At 35.8% G+C, this 21,248-nt stretch overlaps 1 protein-coding gene across 2 annotated transcripts in view; it reads left to right on the top strand.

Annotated features, from left to right (window-relative positions):
• RALGPS2 (Ral GEF with PH domain and SH3 binding motif 2) overlaps nucleotides 1–17,037 on the top strand; it is a 75,311-nt gene extending 58,274 nt beyond the window's left edge. Inside the window, exons 10-19 of one of the 2 annotated variants that reach the window (XM_005880258.2) lie at nucleotides 1,012–1,079; nucleotides 2,353–2,482; nucleotides 3,254–3,405; nucleotides 4,313–4,367; nucleotides 7,226–7,303; nucleotides 8,867–8,972; nucleotides 10,664–10,756; nucleotides 11,584–11,689; nucleotides 13,672–13,763; nucleotides 15,405–17,037. In XM_005880258.2, the coding sequence (XP_005880320.1) occupies nucleotides 1,012–1,079; nucleotides 2,353–2,482; nucleotides 3,254–3,405; nucleotides 4,313–4,367; nucleotides 7,226–7,303; nucleotides 8,867–8,972; nucleotides 10,664–10,756; nucleotides 11,584–11,689; nucleotides 13,672–13,763; nucleotides 15,405–15,434 (910 nt within the window). In that variant the 3' untranslated portion in view covers nucleotides 15,435–17,037. The remainder of the gene's footprint in view (nucleotides 1–1,011; nucleotides 1,080–2,352; nucleotides 2,483–3,253; nucleotides 3,406–4,312; nucleotides 4,368–7,225; nucleotides 7,304–8,866; nucleotides 8,973–10,663; nucleotides 10,757–11,583; nucleotides 11,690–13,671; nucleotides 13,764–15,404) is intronic. The other variant, XM_005880259.2, reaches the window with a different exon arrangement.
• The last annotated feature ends 4,211 nt before the right edge of the window (nucleotides 17,038–21,248 follow it).

Genomic DNA, 21,248 nt, shown 5'->3' with positions numbered 1-21,248 from the left:
GAGTTCTAGTTAATCATATTCAACACATGCATTTAATACTGTCCAATGATTGGAATATAAGTATATGCAATCCCCTCTTAGGTTACCAAAGAAGTGATAAGTTAAAGACCTATAATAGAATTATCATTATGAATGTCACTTATATTATGTAATTTCATAAATCCAGTTGACAGAATGCTAAAAATAAAATGGCTTCATTAATTTTCAGACAAATGCATCTAATAGGCTTTGTGGACTACACCAAAGAATTCTCCACAATGGCTTTAGTATCCTATTTCATGAAATAATTTCCATTGATAGGAATCATAATCTCTTTTTGCTGTGGAATTCAAAACTATGCCTGTGATCCTATATGGAAGTTAAGTGCCAACTAATAAACTGTGACTTAGGGCAGGGATTTATCAGGAATTTTGCAAGCAACCCTTTTTATTTGTATAGACCTGTCTTTTAATGAGTTAGTTAGTTTTTTGTATGATGAGTTTTAAATTAGGTGTTTTTTAAACTTTCAGTGCTACAGAAGCCATTAGCCCATCTAGTAAAGATTCTAGGAAGAATGTGCATAATATATTTAATAATATATGTGAAAGTTCCTGAATTAAGTATCAGTTATCAATATAACTTCCAGTTTAAATCACCTTTTAGTCATTCATCAAATATCTTTAAAAGTGATGAATTGTTTGACAACGTTGGGGTAGTTTTGGGAGACTTTTCTGTTTTTAAATGTGACTTTTTTTTTCTCTCCAAACGCAACGGGACCGCTCAAACTCTCGCCTAAATGTGACTTTTTAATGTTTATGCCCCTTTCTAATATTTCCTAGAATAACCATAAGATCAGCTTAGTGTGAAAGAGATAGGAGACTTAACTATTCAAGTTTGCGTTCAAAGAAAAATATGTAGCTGAGACTCTTTCATTAAAATGTTTTTAGTTCATTTGTGGGAAAATACGTGATGTTAATATTAGCTTGTCAAAGGTTGGTCATTTTATGTGTTTTGTTTCTTTTTGGAATTCAGGCTTTCATTAAAGATAGAACCAGGGACAAGCACACCACGCTCTGCTGCTTCTAGGGAAGACCTAGTAGGTTAGTGCATTTTCTCTTGTTACCATAATAAATCGGGTAACCTAATGGGAAGGAAAATGCTGCAAAGTAAGTAAATACTTAGCACATTTTATACTGCATGCAACATTTACTTTTAGTATTAAAATATGTTTTTTTCTGCTTGGGCTTTTTTGTTTTTTAATAAAAAAAAATTGTTACTTGTAGTTTGTCAATAATGTAAAAAAAAAGATATTCTGTCATATTAACCAATGTTACCCCAATAAATTTAATTTAAAAAGGGGAAAAAAAGATATTCTGACTAATCAAGGAAAATAGATACCACAGACAGAAAATAACAGATAAATGTTTATAAATATCTATTTTATTTTTTTAAGAATACACTGTGCTAGACTATGAGTATTGGTTACATTAGAAATTTCTGTGGTCAAATGGAAAATTCTATTTCAAATAATTAAGTCAATTTTAGTGAGTTAATTTTTTTTAAGTTTTACTTTAATACTGGGTCAAGTACTGAAAATATTTTAAAATATAGTCATAGTCCTTAATTTACCTGTTGCATTATGAGGGTATTACGTGTATACCACACATATTAAAAAAAATAAAATTGAAGACTACTCATTATTTAGTAAATAATTGATAAGTGCCTTTTTTAAAATTTCAATCACAGACCTTGGTAATAAGCTTCATATTACTCTGTGTTCTAAAAAACATTTGAAGAGCCATCTAATAATGTATGAAGGAAGCGAGAGAACAAGCCATGGCTGTGTTTCGTGGGGAGAGTATTCCTAGCCAAGGAAAACATTTCTATCCAGATCTCTTACATTTGCTTTTCTTACAGTGATATTTTGCAAATCTGTGTACTTTGGAGTTCTGTTTTTTATCTTACCTAAAAGGAAGCTGGAAGTAAGAGTAAAGAAGCTGCCTGTAAACTAAACAATAGAGCTGTGAAACAGGGCGGGGAGACCTGAGTGCTCAGTCCAGGTGTCACCTGTGGTGGGAGACCCTGAGCCGAACTCTGTCCATTCTGCTTCTGCCTCTGTAACGGGGGAAATAGTTATACCGCCTACTTAGTGCACATCAGAGAGATAGAAATCAGTAGATTTTGTATGCTTTGGGATTTTGTGTTTTAAGACTTACAGAAGAACTATTTCTCATGTTCAGTTAAATTAAGTGGAATTAACATCTTAAAAGTTAAACCACTTTTTATATGAAGGGATTAAAATAGGAGGACAATGTTGAAAATTTCTCTCTTCCTCCCCCCGCCCCCCCCACTTTTTTTAAATTGACCCCTTAGGTCCTGAACTGGGATCTCCACAAAGTGGAAGGAGTGTGGCAGCGGAAGGAGCCTTGATACCACACACACTGCCATCCCCTCGGAACCTGATTCCACATGGACATAGGAAGTGCCATAGCCTGGGTTATAAGTCAGCATTTTTCATTTTCTCTTTCTAATTTTTAAATCATTTTCAGTTGATTTGTTTTCTGTTTATTTTATTAAACAGAAAATAGTGTCCTCATAATTTTTTGTATACTATAGTATACAGTATACAGGAAAATATCTTGTTTGCCTAAAATCATTTATTTCTTCCTTTACCTTAATTTGGAAATGAGTTTTTCCCCAACAGTGCCTTCACATTTTAGGGAGATAAATGAGTATCAGAGAGCATCATCATAAATGAAATTAGGAAAGCAATATACTATTTTACTTTTAAATTATAACCCTTTTTTGTATCAAGACAATTAATGCTAATCACCATAAATTAAGGTTTATATAAATTATTATTCTTTCTATTCCTAAATATAAACAGTGGGAAATGATTTTATGTTTAATTTCTTAAGCTTTGCAAGATCTTTTTTTTCAAAACAGGGCCTATGGCTCACCTTTGCCATGATTTTTGTGAAAATATAATACCTATTTTTCGAAAGTGAGTGTGAAAACAATTTTTTAATAGACTGGAGACTTAAAGCATTCTCTATCACATCGGTAGATATGGCCTTGTTTCCTAAAATACTTTCCCTGCACTCTTAGTTTGAGACCTTCATGCTAAATAAAATCTGTGTGTTCATTAGTATGAGAGTTCAGAAGTTCAGGATAGTGGGTAAATCTTTTACTAGTATTTCCTGGATCTTTATATAGGAGTATCTTCTATATCCTGAGTTAGTAACAGTAATGAAATATTTTTCTTTCTTTCCAGTTTCATTCATAAAATGAACACAGCAGAGTTTAAGAGTGCAACATTCCCAAATGCAGGGCCAACGCATCTATTAGACGATAGCGTCATGGAGCCCCACGCACCATCTCGAGGTCAAGCTGAAAGTTCAACTCTGTCTAGTGGAATATCAATAGGTGAGAAATATTTCTCAGGGGGGTTCCAACTTACTTAAAATGTGGTGTTTAACAAAATTCAGCTGGAAAAATATCATTATCCCTACTACAAATACAGACAGTTCTCGGGTTACATTGGACTCCACGTACGTCGTTTCGTGGTTATGTCACCATCTCCCATTTATTAAAAAAAAAAAAAGTTCCGTCATTTCGACGTATGTCCATAAGTGCTTTATGTTTTTTATTATTTATTTACCACAAGTAAAGGTCAGGAATTGTTATATTTTCCATTTTTTTTACTGTTTCACTTCATTACTGCTGTGTATGTGTTCCATGTGAGTGACATAGGTGCTTATGTAGGTGGGTTCCAACTTACGGCGAAAATCGCGTTACGTTGTGCCGTAGGAACGGATTTCCGACATAACCCAAGGACCTACCGTACAGAAAATTTGAGTAAAGCAAAGTAGCAATTAGACATAGGCTCATCTTATTAGTAATATTGAAGTTAATAATTCGTGATGGTGCCCTGGCTAGTGGGGCTCAGTTGGTTGAGCGTCGTCCCATGCACCGAGAGGTCGCCGGTTCAAAGTAATGCCATGGACCTCTAAGAATTTCATAATTATATCGGTCTTATATTATGACAGACCTAGTAAGGAAAAATGTTGTACTTATATGCATCCTCTGATCATACAAGATATTTGTTTACTAACAATGAATTTGAGTTATAAGTAGACATGCAAAAATGTTTTATGTTAATTTATTTTCTTGTCAACTGTATTCCAATATATTGTAAAATAAATTTAGCAGCAATAATATTAGAATGAAGAATTAATATGTGGGTGAAGCACAGCTAGAGAAACTATTTTTAAAATTAAAAACTCAAACTGAAATTCTGATGTTTAAAAAATAGAATAACTTGTAATTTTAGGTAGCAGTGATGGTTCTGAACTAAGTGAAGAGACCTCATGGCCTGCTTTTGAAAGGTAAGAAAATTGTCCATTTGACCTGCTCTGAGTTTTTGTTTTTTGGTCTGTCTGAAAGTATATGAATAATATAATTCACCTATGACAATATGATATTTAAGAGATAATATTTATTGCATAACTCTAAGGGACTATTTAAACTTCCTGCTGGTGGCAAAAATTAGAAGTTGATATTTAAGTCTGGAATTGAGTCTTACCTAATAAATACATGTTTATTTGGTGGCTTAACACATGTATATAAATTTTAGCACATTTAAAATTATAATTTTAAAAAAATAATCATGGTCAATGTATCTATTTATGTGTTGAAAAGTAAAATTATTTCCTAAAATCCTGGTTGATTTAAGTAACTTAAGACATTCAGTAGAATGATCAACTTCCTTCTCTGCTGCTTTGTCAAGGGCAAAATGACTTAGTAAATTTTAAATTATACTGTAAGCAAAGCAGTTTAAAGTTTGAATTTAAATTGTCACTAAGTTTGCACAGAGGACACAGATTTATACTGAAACTAGAGGCCCAGTGCACAGATTCGTGCATGGGTGGGGTCCCTCAGCCTGGCCTGCGCCCTCTCGCAATCCGGATCCCTCGGGTGATGTCGGACTGCCAGTTATGGGATCAGGGGAAACCGGCAGTGTGACATCCCCCAAGGGATGGAGCAGTGCTGAAGCGGCAGGCAGCCGGAGAGGCTCCCGTGGCCGCAGCTGCACTCGCCAGCCATGAGTCCAGCTTCTGGCTGAGTGGCACTCCCGCTCTGTAAGCACACTGACCACCATGGGGGCAGCTCCTGCGTTGAGCATCTGCCCCCTGGTGGTCATTGGGTGTCATAGGGACTGATCAACCAGTCAGTGGTCATAAGGGTCACTTAGGCTTTTATATATAGAGATACTGTGCATGCATTCTCCTTTCCTTTTGCTTTAAGCTATAAAAGCCATCATTGACCTTCAGCAAACATCATGTTATATTGAACTTCCAAATAAGATGACCTTAAAAATGTAGCCAAACAGTGCAAATACATGTTATATACTAAATGTTCATTAGGGCTTTTATGTTGTCTCTGACCATTTCATTCCTGCCATTTTCATACTTATACAGCACTTGACTCTTGACCGAAGTAATTGTAATTTATTATATATACTAAGCAAGCTATGTTTCTAAGCGAGAGTGTCATTTAGATTGAATTTTGAATGTCATATTAAAATTGATGGAATTGAAATATTTAGTTATCTAACTTCATATCAGTGACTTTTAATAGAAAACAATTATACTAAATACATACTTAAAATTAAACTACATTTGAATTTTGTTTAATTGGAAAATTATAACGTCATTCTCGATGACACTTTATAAAGAATGCTCACCATTATATGATTAAGATTTTACTTGGAAAAAAAAAAGAAAAAAAAAAGATTTTACTTGGAAACCCAATATATTAAAGTATTCCTGAGCCTTTCTACACTATCAGTGTTCCCAAGTTTTGTTTGTTTATTTTTTTGTTTTGGGGGATTCTTAGCAGTTTGTTTTTGCATATTATTTTTCTTCCAACTTTTACTTTCTATCTCTTTATTTGGGTTTGCCTGAAATGGGAAAAACACAAGAGTTGCCTCTAGCACATGCTATATATACAAATTGTCTTAGTTCTTTCCCTCTAGAAAGAGCATAATACCATCATGTTGGTTATAGAGTGTGTTGTAATCTTTAGATAAAAAATATTGATGTAGAAAATTGTTTCTCAGATTGCTTGAGATATTAGTGAATAACCAGAGTGGTGTGGGTAACTTGTTCTCATCCCTGCAGGTTATTTTCAAAGACAGTATTTAATGGTGTTACCTTCACATCTCAGAACAGTTCTTTTTTTATGACAAATGTTTTGCTTTGCAGACATTTGCAGCAAAAAAAATCTGCTATACTCATGCCAAGTTTAAATCAGTGGCTCTTGAAACATTTTGAGAGCAAATTGAAGCTGCCCAGAAGACTCAGACATGAAATAATAATAAATGAATAAAGAACTAAGATTTAAAATACTACCTATAGATAATGAACTTAAAAGTAGTACTCTGAATGTTAAACATGCCATTTACTGTTCTTACTTCCTAGAGAGACATCAAATAGGTTGCTGCTTCAGTTGCTAAAATAATGCTTTTTGTTTTAAATATCATTTGTCAACTTTTGGCTTTTCCCAGGCAAAGAAGTATCAGTGTCTATGTGTGTGTTTGTTTTCTTTTGTTAAGTATTATACGCCATTTTGGGTAAATATTAATTCATACCATTGTTATCACTTATTTTAGTTGACATGGAAGGAAAATAATGCCTTTATTTATTACTCAGTTTGTCTCTCTTATTCGTTTTCTTGGATTTAATACAAAGGGTAGGAAGGAAAATAAGGTGTTTTGGCAACATTAATTTTTTAAGTTTACTGGCCACATTGCTTTTAGGTGTCTTCATAGGGACATATAATAAAAATGAATTATTTATATGAATCCAGGTGTCATATTTAAACTGGAATCCAAGCACTAGAATAGAAACAAAAGTATTTTTGGAGTATTTTTCAGTTTTGATAGTACCTGGTTATAAATTGCTCTTTAATTATTTTAGCAGATTTGTGAAAGTGAATGTATATATAAATGTATGATGTTTTCTAAGCAGCTATATTAATTCTAGCATCAGTAGTAAAAGAAACAAGTTTTTTTTCAATCGATGCTGCATGCTTTTAAAAAGGATCAGAAACAGTCACAGACTAACCTTTTGTAAGATTTAGAAAGCTTTATTACACAAAAATTATTATGCTGTTCTAGGTACTGATGATGTTTGTGTGAATTAAAGTATATGTAATATATACAATTTATAATGGAATCCAACAGGAACAGATTGTACCATTCTCTCGGCCCGATGACACGAGTGGCACGAAATGGCTATCGAAGCCACATGAAGGCCAGCAGGTACAATTCCCCTGCATTCAGGGGCCACAGAACTCCCCTCTGGTGTTGGTGATTGGCTTACATGGGTGTGGTCTCACATCATTTCTGTTCTTTCTCAACTAATTGATTCAAAGACTGAAAAAAATGCCTAGGAAAGTTTCCAAGATTTAATCTAGAGATTCATTTGAATTATTCTTTCTGATCCACAAAGTTAATTGCTAAAACTTGCATCTTTATGTCACATTTTAAAAATAATTCCATGTTGGTAGCTTTTTAACTGCACAGGTCTTTCTAACACTGTTAAGTTATTGGATGAGCAATACAAAAATCCACTTGTAGACTTATTCAAATGCTAAAATCAAAGAATTTACTTTGCTAGTCAGATTTGCCTTTTGAAAGAACTTTTTTTAATAAGCTGCAAGTGCTGAATTTAGACTAGTCTGTCTCAATAAATAATACTTGTGTATTTAAATGCATGTTCATTGCATTGTTCATCTAGTTAAATTGAGTCCTCTTTCTGCCCTGTATTAGCTGCAGAAGAAAATAAGAGTAATGCGCATTGATTCGGGGACTGTAGGTTAGTGGTAATGGGTAATCAACAAATGGATAATACAACAAAATAGCCAACTTTACAAGTGAACCTGTGTCATTTTGAGGGTGTCTAATCTCCTCCCATATACCTCCCTGAATATAAATAGCTCTAGCCTGAAATTTCTGATGGTTTCTAGGCGTTTAAGTCACTTTGAAGACACCTAAATAATCATAAAGGAATAAATTGGCAAACTTTAGTTTTCATCACTTTTACAGGAATTCTGCCACTCAAATCAGATCACCAGAGAATGCCAGATTTTTACTATGAAAATTACTCTTGTTTTAAATCTAGGAACTTAAGTCAGTTGGGGAGGCATATTTAAATGTTTGGTTATTTTTAATGGTTTTCTTAAGATATATGGAAAGGAAATCTTGGGTTTGGGAGTTAGGCTATAATCAAATACTTATGCATTAGAAGCATTTAAATGTAATTAAAACTGATTGCAGAAAGCCAATTTAAAAACATACGTTTCTATTGCTTTTTACTACTTTCAACTATTTGGAATTAAATGTGTGTGTTTTCTTTTTTATTTTTTTTGAGCTTTTATTATTTTTGAGTTTTACATGCTTAACTACTTTTAACAAATAGAATCCTCATCTTTCCTACCAGGACTTAAGGTTTCTAATGGGGGGAAAGTTTACAGCAGTGATGCAGTGTGGCATGTTAAGAAGAAGCAAAGTCTTAAATTTATTTGATCTTTACTAAATTAAATTACCCTATTCTTTCTAAATTATACTTGTTCAAATATGTAATAAAGTGTGTGTTTTTAACCTTCTGCTGACTTGAATAACTTCCAGATTAACTTTTGTAACAGCTTATAAATTTCAGATCAGTAAACTTTTATAATTGTCAGTGTCTTCTCATTCTGAATAAAGTAACAAAGTTTTGAAATAAAAGAATAATTACATTTCATTTAAGTACCTATTTGATAACTACTATACACAAAAGCTTTCTTACCTGTTTTTTTTTTTTTTTTCGTTTCATTATTATAGTTCTGCAGAATCAGAAGATTTGGCAGTACATTTATATCCAGGAGCTGTTACTATTCAAGGTGTTCTCAAGAGAAAAACTTTGTTAAAGGAAGGCAAAAAGCCTACAGTAAGATTTTATCATATTTTAACACTTCTAAAATATATATAAATGTACAGGACCCTAAGAAATATGAAGACAATTGAAATAAATGACATACATAGTTCACTTGAAGTGATTTAAGGTACACATTAGCCTCTCCATGTTTGTTTTTAACTTATCTTTATTGTTTAAAGTATTACAGATGTCCCCCTTTTCTACCTCCCCCCCCTGATCTCCTCCCCCCCTATCTCCCCCCCCCCCCATCCCCATGTTTCTTAATTTAGATTTCAGTTGAATCATACATGTAGGGAGCTTAAAGCATGCCTGTACTTCTCTGCCCTCTAATATAGTTCTTGTTCAAAACTCTTTCTCAGAGAACCTTGAAGTACATACTGTACAGAAGTATTTTACTAATAAGTTCAGGAAAAATAGAGAAAAGAAAGTTAACCCTAAAATGGAATTCAATCAGTTTTTTGTTGTTGTTGTTGGTTCTTAGTTGTTGAACTCAGTAATGCAGGTTTGTTTCCCACGTGAAATAAAAACCAGATATTAAATGTCTTCCAAACCATAATTATGTTTTTAAAAAAAAAAAAAAAAAGTTTTGTGGAACAAAGATTTTCACATGTAACTCAGAAGTAGTTTTTCCCCAACAGCAGCACAGTAGTTTGATGATTAAAGAAAGATTTGTTTTCTTTTCTCAAATAATATCACATCTAGTTTGGAATAAACTTTGATGTATATCTGCACTTAAAGTTTTTGAAGATGAAGAGGGCTTCTTGCACCTAAGCAATCTGATTTTTGCTGCTTACGTTATAATCCAGTGGCTACACTAGACCAGCTAGCTAGTGAACTAAGAATAGCATAGCAACTGAGGCCTTACCACAGCTAACGTGTGCCAGATGCCAGAAATAGAGCGGTGAGCAAGCGCCTGCCTCATGGAGATGGCGTTCCAGTGGGGAGAACTAGCCCTTAAAGTGAGGAGATGGGATGGACAGTGATGGCGTCAGGAGAGTTGTCACCATAGGAGGCATTTGAACTGAGGTCTGAGTGAGGAAGGTGAGTTAGCCATGAGAAGACCTTGAGTTCAGGAGACATGGTGACCTGTGTAGTTGAAGCGTTGAGCGGGCAGTAGGTGGAAGAGATGAAGTCAGAGAGAGGCTGGGGCTGCAAGTGGAGATGTCAGTTTGGCTCTTTAAAAAGTACAATTCAGAAGTTGAGTAGAGGAGGTGATGGCCAGAGATGGAGATTTGGGAGTCATTAGCATATCGATAGTATTTGAAGTATGGGCCTGGTGAGATGGATGATCTATGAGAAAGTATTGCTGGGGAAGAAAAGATGGTTAGATTAACTAGGGTTAGGGTTATGTCAGGAGAGCAAGCAGTGAGATTAAAGAATTTGGAAGGGAATGGGTATAGTGCAGACCCATGTAATACAGACAGAACATGAAGAAAGGGGAAGGGGGACATGGGATGGGAAGGTCATGGCAATACTAGACAATATGAAAAAGTGATAGGATTCTTGATGGGATGGATAATTATCTGAATGCAAGTACTAGTACAGTATATTAAGTGGAAGTGATAGGAGTGCTTGGGTTAAAGATTTCAGAAGAGGTGCTCTAAGGTTAGGTGGAGGGGGCTGAAGTGGAGCAGAGCTAACGACCATGGCACTGAGGAGTCGGCAGCATTTCCGTCGTGTATTCATGTGTTTGTCCTCTCCAGGTAGCATCTTGGACAAAATATTGGGCAGCTTTGTGTGGGACACAACTTTTTTACTACACTGCCAAGTCTCTAAAAGCTACAGAAAGAAAACATGTAAGTATTTCTTCTCTAAATTGTTAGCATTGTTTCACAGCCTTTTCATGAATGGGATTTATCTTTAAAGTGTAACTTTAAAAAAAACTAGAAAGTGCCCTAGCTTGTTTGACTCAGTGGATAGAGTGTCACCCTGCAGACTGAAGGGTCCTGGTTCCATTCCAGTCAAGGGCACATGCCTGGGTTACGGGCTTGATCCCCAGTAGGGGGCGTGCAGGAGGCAGCCGATCAATGATTCTCTCTCATCATTGATGTTTCTATCCCTCTCTTCCTCTCTGAAATCAATAAAAATATTTAAAAAACTAGAAAAATAACACACATGCTAAGAATATTTTTGCATATATATATATAGATAGATATAAAGAAGTGTCTGATAGCACTCAGTTTAAGAGAACACCCCTATTACAAGGTACATCTTAAACTTACACAATGTTTTAAGTCAAGTATATCTCCATAAACTGGGGGAAAGATAACATCTGTATTAAAATGCAGCTGTGTTTCCTATAAGAAAGGGGGGAGGGGGGAGCACAGTAACAGACCAAACAACATGGATGACCTTATCATTCCACTAGCAGTCCTGCTCTTCGGGAATGGACGTGGGACAATTAGGTGTTGACAAAGAATTGAAGCTGAGAAAGATCTGGAAGGCAGGCGAGTGTCTCCACAGGGGCCGAATTTAGTCGTAAGAGGCCCTGAGCACACCTGACCAGCACGAAGTCACAGGTCTCATCTCTCACTGGGAGAAACTGAAGATACTCTCCCTGACACGTAAACTTTGCAGAGGATGAGCCATCAAGATAACCATTAGTTGTCTTTCTATCTCTCAGTTCAAATCAACATCAAATAAGAATGTATCTGTGGTAGGATGGATGGTGATGATGGCTGATGACCCGGAACATCCTGACCTCTTCCTGCTGACTGACTCTGAGAAAGGTGAGTCTTTAGAGCGTGATGGCGAACCTATGACACGCGTGTCAGAGGTGACACGCAAACTCATTTTTTTGGTTGATTTTTCTTTGTTAAATGGCATTTAAATATATAAAATAAATATCAAAAATATAAGTCTTTGTTTTACTATGGTTGCAAATATCAAAAAATTTCTATGTGTGACACGGCACCAGAGTTAAGTTAGAGTTTTTCAAAATGCTGACACGACGAGCTCAAAAGGTTCACCATCACTGGTTTAGAGTAACCGGGGCTTATAGGTAACTTTATAGTAACCAAAGCCTGTTTCACTGGGTTCATACTTGACTGAGGGAAGATTTGTATAGTTTTATCTCTTGAGAAATATTTCTGTCACATAATATATAGTAATGAGATCAATATTTATTAAATGCTTATTTAATAAGCTTATGGAGGGAGGGAATTTGAGAATCTATGTATGGTTCACTGTTGCTTTAAAATCTCAGTGGTTTGCCATATACATAGTACCCCTTCATTTGTACCCGGAATTAAATTGTTATTCTTAAGTTCTAAATGTGGCAGAGGTTTTGCTTTAAATGATTTTTATTCCATTACTTTTAATCAAATTAATTGCTTATTTGACTTACAGCACTTTCCAAAGAAGTATAATTTTAATTATAATAAAATATAATTAAATAAAATATAATAGAGATGTTGGAGGGTGGCTGTAGAATCACATGCCACCTGGTCCTACCTCAGGTGGCAGTCAGGGCCCAGCATGGCTGCTGCTCCTCCTCAGACCACCTCTGGCTGTTGATAAGCCCCCCAGGAAGCCAGCAAGGAAACGCAGCGTTACCTTTTATGGGCTGTACATTATAGTTTGACCTCTGTTTATTCAGAATGTATTTCATATCAACAGGTAGTCTGCTTTTAGAGTATTATGAAGTGTTTCAAATAAAAATGTAAGCAAAATATGTTGAACACAGAAAAAGTAATAATTGTGGCAAACTTCATTGTAGAAATGCTTTCTATTTAGATTAATCTGATGTCTGCATCTCAGTTGAGCAAGCAAAACGGTATTTTAATTGGAATAATTAAATATGTGGTAAAGGCAAACCATTGCTTCTGAAAGTGAAAAAGTTCTTTGAATGTTAAAATCTCAAAGAAAAGTTGTATAATGTCTAAATATAGATTAGGCTCCTGGGCCATTGAATGCAATTATAAAGGAAAGTAGAAGTTGGTAAGAATTGGGAAACAACAAGAACTTAGGTCAATGAAAAAAAGGGAGTAAAGCTCAACTAAGGCAGTCTATATAGTACATGAATTCATTCTTTTCTCAGTTTATTACCTTAGTACATAGAACCATATAAAAATCGTGTGTCAGTCTTGAATTAGAGTTAACATAAGGTTTACTAAATATACACAACACAGATGAATTTCTAATTTTCTAAGAGAAAAGGATGCCTTCTTATATTTTCCCTGAGAGCCCTCAATAGGCCTAGAAAGCTATAATAATTTTTAACAGATGTAACTAAAAAGGTAGCTGATATTGATGTTAGCTAATTAATCCTTATTCACATTAAATAGCTAATGTCTGAGTGTTAGTCACTTAGTGTGAAAGCACTGTGGCCTGTAAAAACCTCACGTTAACATTGCTAATAGATCATCTAAGCAGTATTGAGAACCGATACTCTGCTCTCTCAGCCACACATACAAATCTACAGAAGCCAAACAATTTTATTTAGGTATCGTTTACTCTAGCGAACACTTAAGGAAATGCATTTACGTCTCTTCCAATTCACAGACAGCAAAACAGCTACTTTCTGCATAAGTGACGTCATGTGAATGTATCAGAGAGAACTGTTTGTGCTGGAAAATCAGGTGTTGTTGAAATAGACTTCTGAAACGGAGAACTCTAGTCTTGTTTTAGTTTGGTTTGGTAGCTGGCAGAATTGTTATATGTCAGAGTCCTTAAGTTTTTATTATTTTCCCTTTGTTTTTTATGATTTTAGGAAATTCATACAAGTTTCAAGCTGGCAATAGGATGAATGCAATGCTGTGGTTTAAGCATTTGAGTGCTGCCTGCCAAAGTAACAAACAACAGGTGAGCATTTCTCTTAATCCTCAAATAGTCCCTAACTTGGGCATGTGTTTAAGAGTTCTAAAGAGAAGTAGACTAATTTTCTGAATGGAGTGGGGGAATATGTTCTTATTCTTATTCTTTTTCTTGTTGACAGCAGTCAACAAGACATGTAATTCACATTTTAGAGAGATGGGCAATAAACAAATGAACAAATAACAAACTTTCAAATAGTGAAAACTATACAAGAAAACAAAATAGAATTATGTGATGCAGAGTGATGGGAGTAGAGACAACTTTAAATAAATAGGAGAGAGCAGCAAACGTCTCCCTAAGTGATGACATTGGCCTGAATGATAAGAAGGAACCGCCACGGGAACCGCCCCATGCAGAGACCCTGAAGCTGCAATGAGCTTCAGTTGTTCAAAATAAGAATATGTAGCCTGGGCTGGTAGAATATAGTGAGAGGCAAGGGGATGTAGTTCTAGAGGGGGTAAAAAGAGGGGGCACTTCCAATTAATAAAATATATTCTGATTCATCTTTATTTGTTCTACTAACAGGTTGATGTGGGTTTCTGTGGTTGCAGTGAAACCCAAAACCATTTGGATATTTTTGTTTTTATTTTACTGAAACAAAGGCTTTCAGCTGCCAAGGAGAATAAATTCATTGTGTTGCTTTCCCCAATCCCTATTACAGGTTTAACGTTGAGTCACAGCCCTAGCTGGTTTGATAGAGTACTTTGGCCTTGGAATTGAAGGGTCCCAGGTTCGATCCCCAGTAGGAGGCATACAGGAGGCAACCAATCAATGATTCTCACTCATCACTAATGTTTCTATCTCCCTCTCCCTTCTCTCTGAAATCAATAATATATACTTTAATAAATAAATAAATAGAGTCACCAATTGATTGAACAGACATAAACATAACATCCATGTTTCACTCTCACATATAAAAATCAATAAAAAACCTTTAAAAAAAAGATACTTTAAGGGGGTCACATATATGGTGACAGAAAAAGATTTCACTTTGGGTGGTAAACACACAATGCAATATACAGACGATGTATATAGAATTGTACACTTGAAACCTATATAGGTTTAATAACCAATGTCACCCCAATATATTTAATTTTTTCAAAAAGATATTTTAGGTCAGAAAGATTTTAACATTTGGGCTCACTTAAAATGACAAGGAAAGATTAAAAAGGTACTTTGAAGGACAACTTTTAAATGCTGTCAGTTTGTGAATGGGCCTACAGGGTAAGACAAATACCATGATTTCACTTATATGTGGAATCTAAAAAACAAAAGAACAAATAAAACAGAAACAGACTCATTGATAAGGAGAACAGACTGACATATGCCAGAGGGGAAGGGGATTAGGGAGCTGGGTGAAAACAGTGAAGGGATTAAGAAGTACAAATTGGTAGTTGCAAAGTAGTCATGGGGATGTAAAGTACCTCATAGGGAATATAGCCAATAATACTCTAATAACTGGATGGTGCCAGGTGAGTACCAGAAATATCGGGGGATCACTTCATATGTTGTAAAATGTCTCATCACAGGGTTGTACACCTGACACTACTATAATATTGAACATCAATTGTCATTGAAAAATACTTTAATAAAAATAAATAATGTTTTGTAATGCTTGTATTTTTTTAGGCTCCTACAAACTTGATGACTTTTGAGTAAAAGCCTAAGAAAGAAGAGGTGAATTGTTGCTCCACAGTGGGAGCGAGGCCCTGGTGGACCAGCGCCAGCGAAAACCAGTCCTGTGCCAGGGGAGCCGAGCTTCCCTCTCTGCCTCCGGATTCTGAACCAAAAAAGCACTAATTCCAGGGAATGAAGTGAGACATTCCCAGAGAACCAATTGCAGTTGCAAAACAAACTGCCATGGACCACGCTTCTTATCTCTGAACTGACCTGTGGAAACCACTGCCTTAAAAGAACGCAAGGAAAACCAACACCAAACACCAAATAGTGTGTGTGATCTCCTGGCGGTGCTGTGCTTGGAATAGATCGTAGCTCATTTGCATTTCTTTTAACTTTGTGTTAATTTTGGAGGGGGGAATCGCCTTTTTCAGATACACTTTAAAAAGGAAAAACGTCATTCTAATGAGTTACGTGAGGAACTGGTTTTGAACCAAGGTATAAAGGTATTAATGGTTTTGAACTGAAGTGTAAAGATCTTCTGATAAGCAGCATTCTTCCAGCAGCCTCCCGGAAAGTGTGTTTGGCCTCCGTTCGCCTGCCGCCTCATGCTCTCATAGCACGAGGAACTAGAAATGTTGTAATGTGAGTTGTTGGGACTTTGTTTGGGACTTTGGGAGGGATTTTGTTTGGTTTTGGATGAGGAAAGATATTTTTAAACACTAAACTTCTGAGATTTAGTACTGTATGGGGAACACGACTTCCTGCAGGGGTATAAAGGCCGAGTGTTCACCTGCCAGACACTTTTCACATAGGCTCCAGAAAACATGGTTGTTTTTAACTGCGTTTAAGGTTAGCCTCTATATGAATTCATTGTTGGGCCACAGATCTGCGTAGTAGGGATTGCATCCCAACCTAATCTTCCTTACTTTTTTCATTTTAGTTGGATTCTCTCTTCTACCAGTCACAGGTGATTTTTATCACCAAGGAGATAAATTGATGTTTTCCTTTACCTTGTTTATTGTGCACAATGCCAGGTTTTTTTAAAATTCATTTTCATTATTTTTGTTCAATATGAGATTCAGGGTCACATTTGTTTAAAAGAGATTCCATATATGTATGTGTTCATTTTATTATAAGGCATACAAAATAATTTTAAGAGGGGAAAGGTAAGAGGTTGAGATTCTGAGAATTTAAAGTCTCAAAACTCTCCTTATACAACTTTTCTTTATTGCAAAACATTTTCCTGAAAACTTGCTATGAAATCAGTAGTTGACCAAGTAGTTTTATGAGGGCTCTTCTATGCAGTAATGCATTTAATATCCAAAATATTGAATCACTAAAAAAATAATAATAAGATTGAAGATAAGATGCCTTAGAGTTTTAACAAAAAATGGCATTTGAACAAAGGCTATGTTGGATGTTATAAACTCATGAGGCATCATAGGTTTTAGCACTAGCCCAGAGTAAGAACGCCTTCTGTCTGATACCTTCTACCAGGCTCTTGTTACTTTGGGCCTTACATAAAATTGTTTGCATTTGTATTCTTAGAAAACATTGTACTTTTTTATCATAAGTATTTCATTCTTGAATCTATGAAACATCAATAGAAAATATTGCCCACAGACTAATTAGCTAAAAAAAATCTATCCAAAAGGAAGTAGAAGAGCTTTTTCTGAGCCGTGCATTTTTCCATTTAGCTCTGTTTCCAAAGGATATTAAGAGTGCAGATATTTTTCTCTTATGGCAGAGTTAGAAATGCCGTCGTTTCTGGTTTTGTGGAAAGTGACACAGGCTGGAGAGGACAGTGTTGCCTGTGCTGAGTGATGTTTAAATTAGCGACCTCCCGAGCTTGACCCACGTTGGGTACATGAGGGACACCTCCTGCGGAGCCAGCAGTATTACTGTGTAGACCTTGCACATCTGACTTTTATTTTGCATTTTTTTTAAATTTCTTATTTTGTTTATTTCTCTTCAGAAAGAAATGTTTTTAATAGTGTATGTGCTTTTTAAAAAATACTATGGATGAGACCCTGTGGATTTTTTTTTATTATTGCTTTGTTTTGTTTGTCGTAAATAAGCTACAGTAGATATGTCATAGGGGAACCACGTCTGTGGAGGTAGGCACCTGGAAGTCAGAGCCTGATGTTTTGCCAAAGAGGGAGCTAAACTGGAAGATGTGTTTTCAGCTCTAAACATGAATGAATGCCTGCACAGACGAAGAATAGTGTTCAATTTGGTAAACAGTCCTTTTGCCTGAAACTCTTAACATAACTGTGCATAGAAGTTGCCATTGTTTTTTTGTCTTCAAATTTGTCCTTTCAAAAGATTAGTCATTGCTTTTTGAGGTTATTGTAGCATTTGAAGCTAATGGAAACCAGTGGATTAAACTAGTTTAGGTGAATGTTTTATCTGTAATTCACCAAATGATATCTGATAATAATTCATGCAAAGAAAATATGTCTCCAAAATATGTTAAATATTTAGGTAGTTTATTAGTGGGATGATTAATTTATTTCCCTCTTATTAGGCCTGCCCTTTATAAATTAGTAAATTCGTGACCCAGAAGCTTGAAATTTCCATCAATATTAAGTTCATCTGTTTCTCTCCAAGCCAAGAAGAGCTCATAGAAACAATAATTTAAATGTAAGCTAGTTTATGATACGCATAATGGTTGGCATATTATATGGCCCAGGATAGTAGAATATAATATTGGCTAGAATACAATTCAGACACATCGCATGTAACAGTTTATTTGAACGGAAGCTTATTTTTCATATAGAAGTAACATACCAGTTTTTAAAATATAACTATAAAAATAACTGGATAATGAGCACTATTTTTGGTTTCATGCCCCCGTGTGTTTGAGCTCTGCTTATTTTTTCACGGTTATTATTTTTTTACTGTAATCTCCAAAATGTAAGAATTGAAAGAGAATTGATCAAGCACACCTTCCTTTTTCGTTTTCTTCACTATGTAAATGTCATTTGTGTAAACATTACAAAAAGGGATCCAAACAGTTTGAGTTCGAATGTTTTTTCTCCTAGGCCTGTGCTTCGGTGACCAATGTTTTTCCTGTGTGGAAATGCCATAGACTATTGCACTACCTTCTGTGTGGACTGTTCTGGTATTCAGTCTTTCTGTGCATCAAGAGTTACAGTGTTTATAGCTGCAAAGTTTTTATAAGTAGCTTTATTCCTCTTCTAGAAGGTTTATAAAAGAGACCAAGGAGCACTATTGTTATGGAAGGAGAAAATGTTTACAGTGTATAGTGTACACACTCTGTAGATTAGTTGAAACAGGGGCCCTCTATGGGCAGGCTGGTCTGTTGATCTGTTGGGATTACTAAAATTTACCTGGCAAATTACTTGAGCAGAGATCTTTTTTCTCCCCACCCCACACCACCCCCCATTTTTTAGGTTAAATCTGTAAACTGTATGTCTTTGCTACTGAAAACAAAACTGTAAGGCATCATATTAATTCTGGGAATCAAAACATTTAATCCATCCACTTTTGTAAAGAAGATATCCACTGTTGACATGCTTCCTGTTTTTTGAGGCACATTCCTTCACAACCAGTTTTTAAACTGCCATGTTATCTTCTGCAAACAAGGGGTACCAGTGTTGCTCAGCAGAAGATAATCTTTCATAACAGAAATCCTCTGCTTCAAAGGCTTTCAAAATAATTGGATCCCTTTTTGGAAACGAAGATCCATTTGCCCGTGTCTCAGTGGAACAGTATTAGCGCTGCTGATGCATGAGCAGATGGTGAGGTTTGCCTGATTTCGTGATCTGTTGGGGTTTGCTTTTATTTTCTCTCTCCTTTTGTAGTTTTTTCTTTCAAAGATTTTACAGCCAGAGTGGTATTCTGATTTTTTCTAAGCTTTCAGATATGAACACTGTTATTTAATCACATTGATGATAATTGTTTTTCATGTGAAGTCAGCCTTTTCAAAATGATTCAAGTATTTTTTGCTTTTGCTCCCCGAAAAATGGCTTGTGTCTAAAGTGACTTTTTTTTTCTACTTAGAAAATTCTAATGAAAGAGATCTCTGTGTTCAAACTCTTAAGCTTATTGAAAGCAGTTTCATTACACGGTATCTCAAGTCATAGTGTGGGGAAAATTTGGTCAGTGCCTTATCAATTTGAAGACCAATTATAGGCATGGAGTATGACAATAATCATGGGCCCTCTTACTCCTCTATTTCAGGAGTGCTATCTACCCCTTTTACTCCTTTATTTCAGGAGTGCTATCTACCCCTCTCTCCACCAGCTCACTCTGTCTCACATCCAGTCTAAGAAAGTCTGTATAGATATCCCTAGGTAATTGTTGCAGCCCTCCTCGGTTTTGAGTCTTTTTAGACAAGCTTCCTTCCTGCTCCTCTCCTTCCAGGCAGGAGATTAAAAATAAATCCACCCGAGTCGCTTTGGATGAGCACTCTTACCCGTCACGGAGTTTATGTTTATTTTGTGTTGTTGTTTTTGATTGTTGTTGCAGTTGCTATGAGCATACACTTCATTATAAGGCCTTTCAGGAAATCTCTAAAAGAATATGATGCAGCCAGAAAGATGTGTTCGGGTTTTATGAAAGCTATTGAAGTCTTGTGATGAGTATCCTTTTGGTCAGAAATGAAATTTCGTTTGGTTCATTCTTACATTTAAAATAAGACTCAGAACAAACAAGCAGCCACTTAACCTACCAGTTATTGTTTACTTGAAAACATCATGATGGGAAAGTGAAAACAACTCCAGTATATAAATTAAAGGGAAGTTAAGAGACTAAAGGAAATTTCCCAGGAAAAGCAAAGCTTGGAAACACTTTGCTCCTCTATGATTATTGCAAGATCTGGAACTACTACTGTTGTTCAACTGAGTCAAGATGCTATTTTCACAAATAGGAAAGGGCTCGTCTGTTCCAAAGTGGGCAAGTAGACATGGTCTTTAAAGCCACAGGAAGGGTTAACTCACTGGTCCTTAGGGGTGAGTAATTAGCAGAATTTAAATTTTGATCTGGTCATTTGGGCTGCAAAGTAGTGATGAGATTCGAAGAACACATAATTAGAGTGCTTTGAGATTAAACTGGTTTTTTAAATAGAAAATTTCATAAATATTAGCCATGCTTTAGATACTAGGTCAGAAATACTAAGTTTCCCCTGAAGATATTGCGTATTAGATCTATTCACAAAGATAGTCCAGTAACTATTGACTTAGGTCTGACAGCATAGCCGATAAGAAGTCACCAGGCTCTCAATAGTTTCTACACTTTGGTTGTTGACAAATTCATTGTTGTACAGGCTACTGAAGTGTGGGTGAGTGGTGGGGGACCCATCCACAGTGTTCTCTATAGGAGGTAAACATCTGTGGGGCTAAGTACCCAGTGATGATTATATGCAGGAAAACACAAGCCATTTTTACCCTTTGCCCCAGTGAGCTTGAGTACTCATGACGAAGCACTCGGCTGCACTATGACCTCCTTGAGTGATGTGCGGCTCGGTTCCTCCCTCACTTTTTGTTTCTGTTCAATATGCAAATGTGAGTGTGAGATCTTCGGTGTGTTTGCATATGCTAACTTGAAAATGAATTTACAGTTTTCTGAAATATTTCTATTGAAATAAATTACTTAAAAATATAGGTTGTGTGGGGATAATTTATTACCATACTTACATTTTTATCCTTCACTTTTGTTTGTTTGTTATTGATTTCAGAGAGAGGAAAGGAGAGAGAGAAACATCCATGAGAGATCGGCTGCCTCCTGCACACCCCCTACTGGGGATTGAGCCCACAACCCAGCATGTGCCCTGTCCGGGAATCAAACCCTGACCTCCTGGTTCATAGGTAGATGCTCAGTCACTGAACC

The sequence above is a fragment of the Myotis brandtii genome, unplaced genomic scaffold (genome assembly GCF_000412655.1).
Source record: "Myotis brandtii unplaced genomic scaffold, ASM41265v1 scaffold630, whole genome shotgun sequence".
Taxonomy (NCBI): Eukaryota; Metazoa; Chordata; class Mammalia; order Chiroptera; family Vespertilionidae; genus Myotis; species Myotis brandtii.
This window is presented reverse-complemented; position numbering and strand designations above follow the sequence as displayed.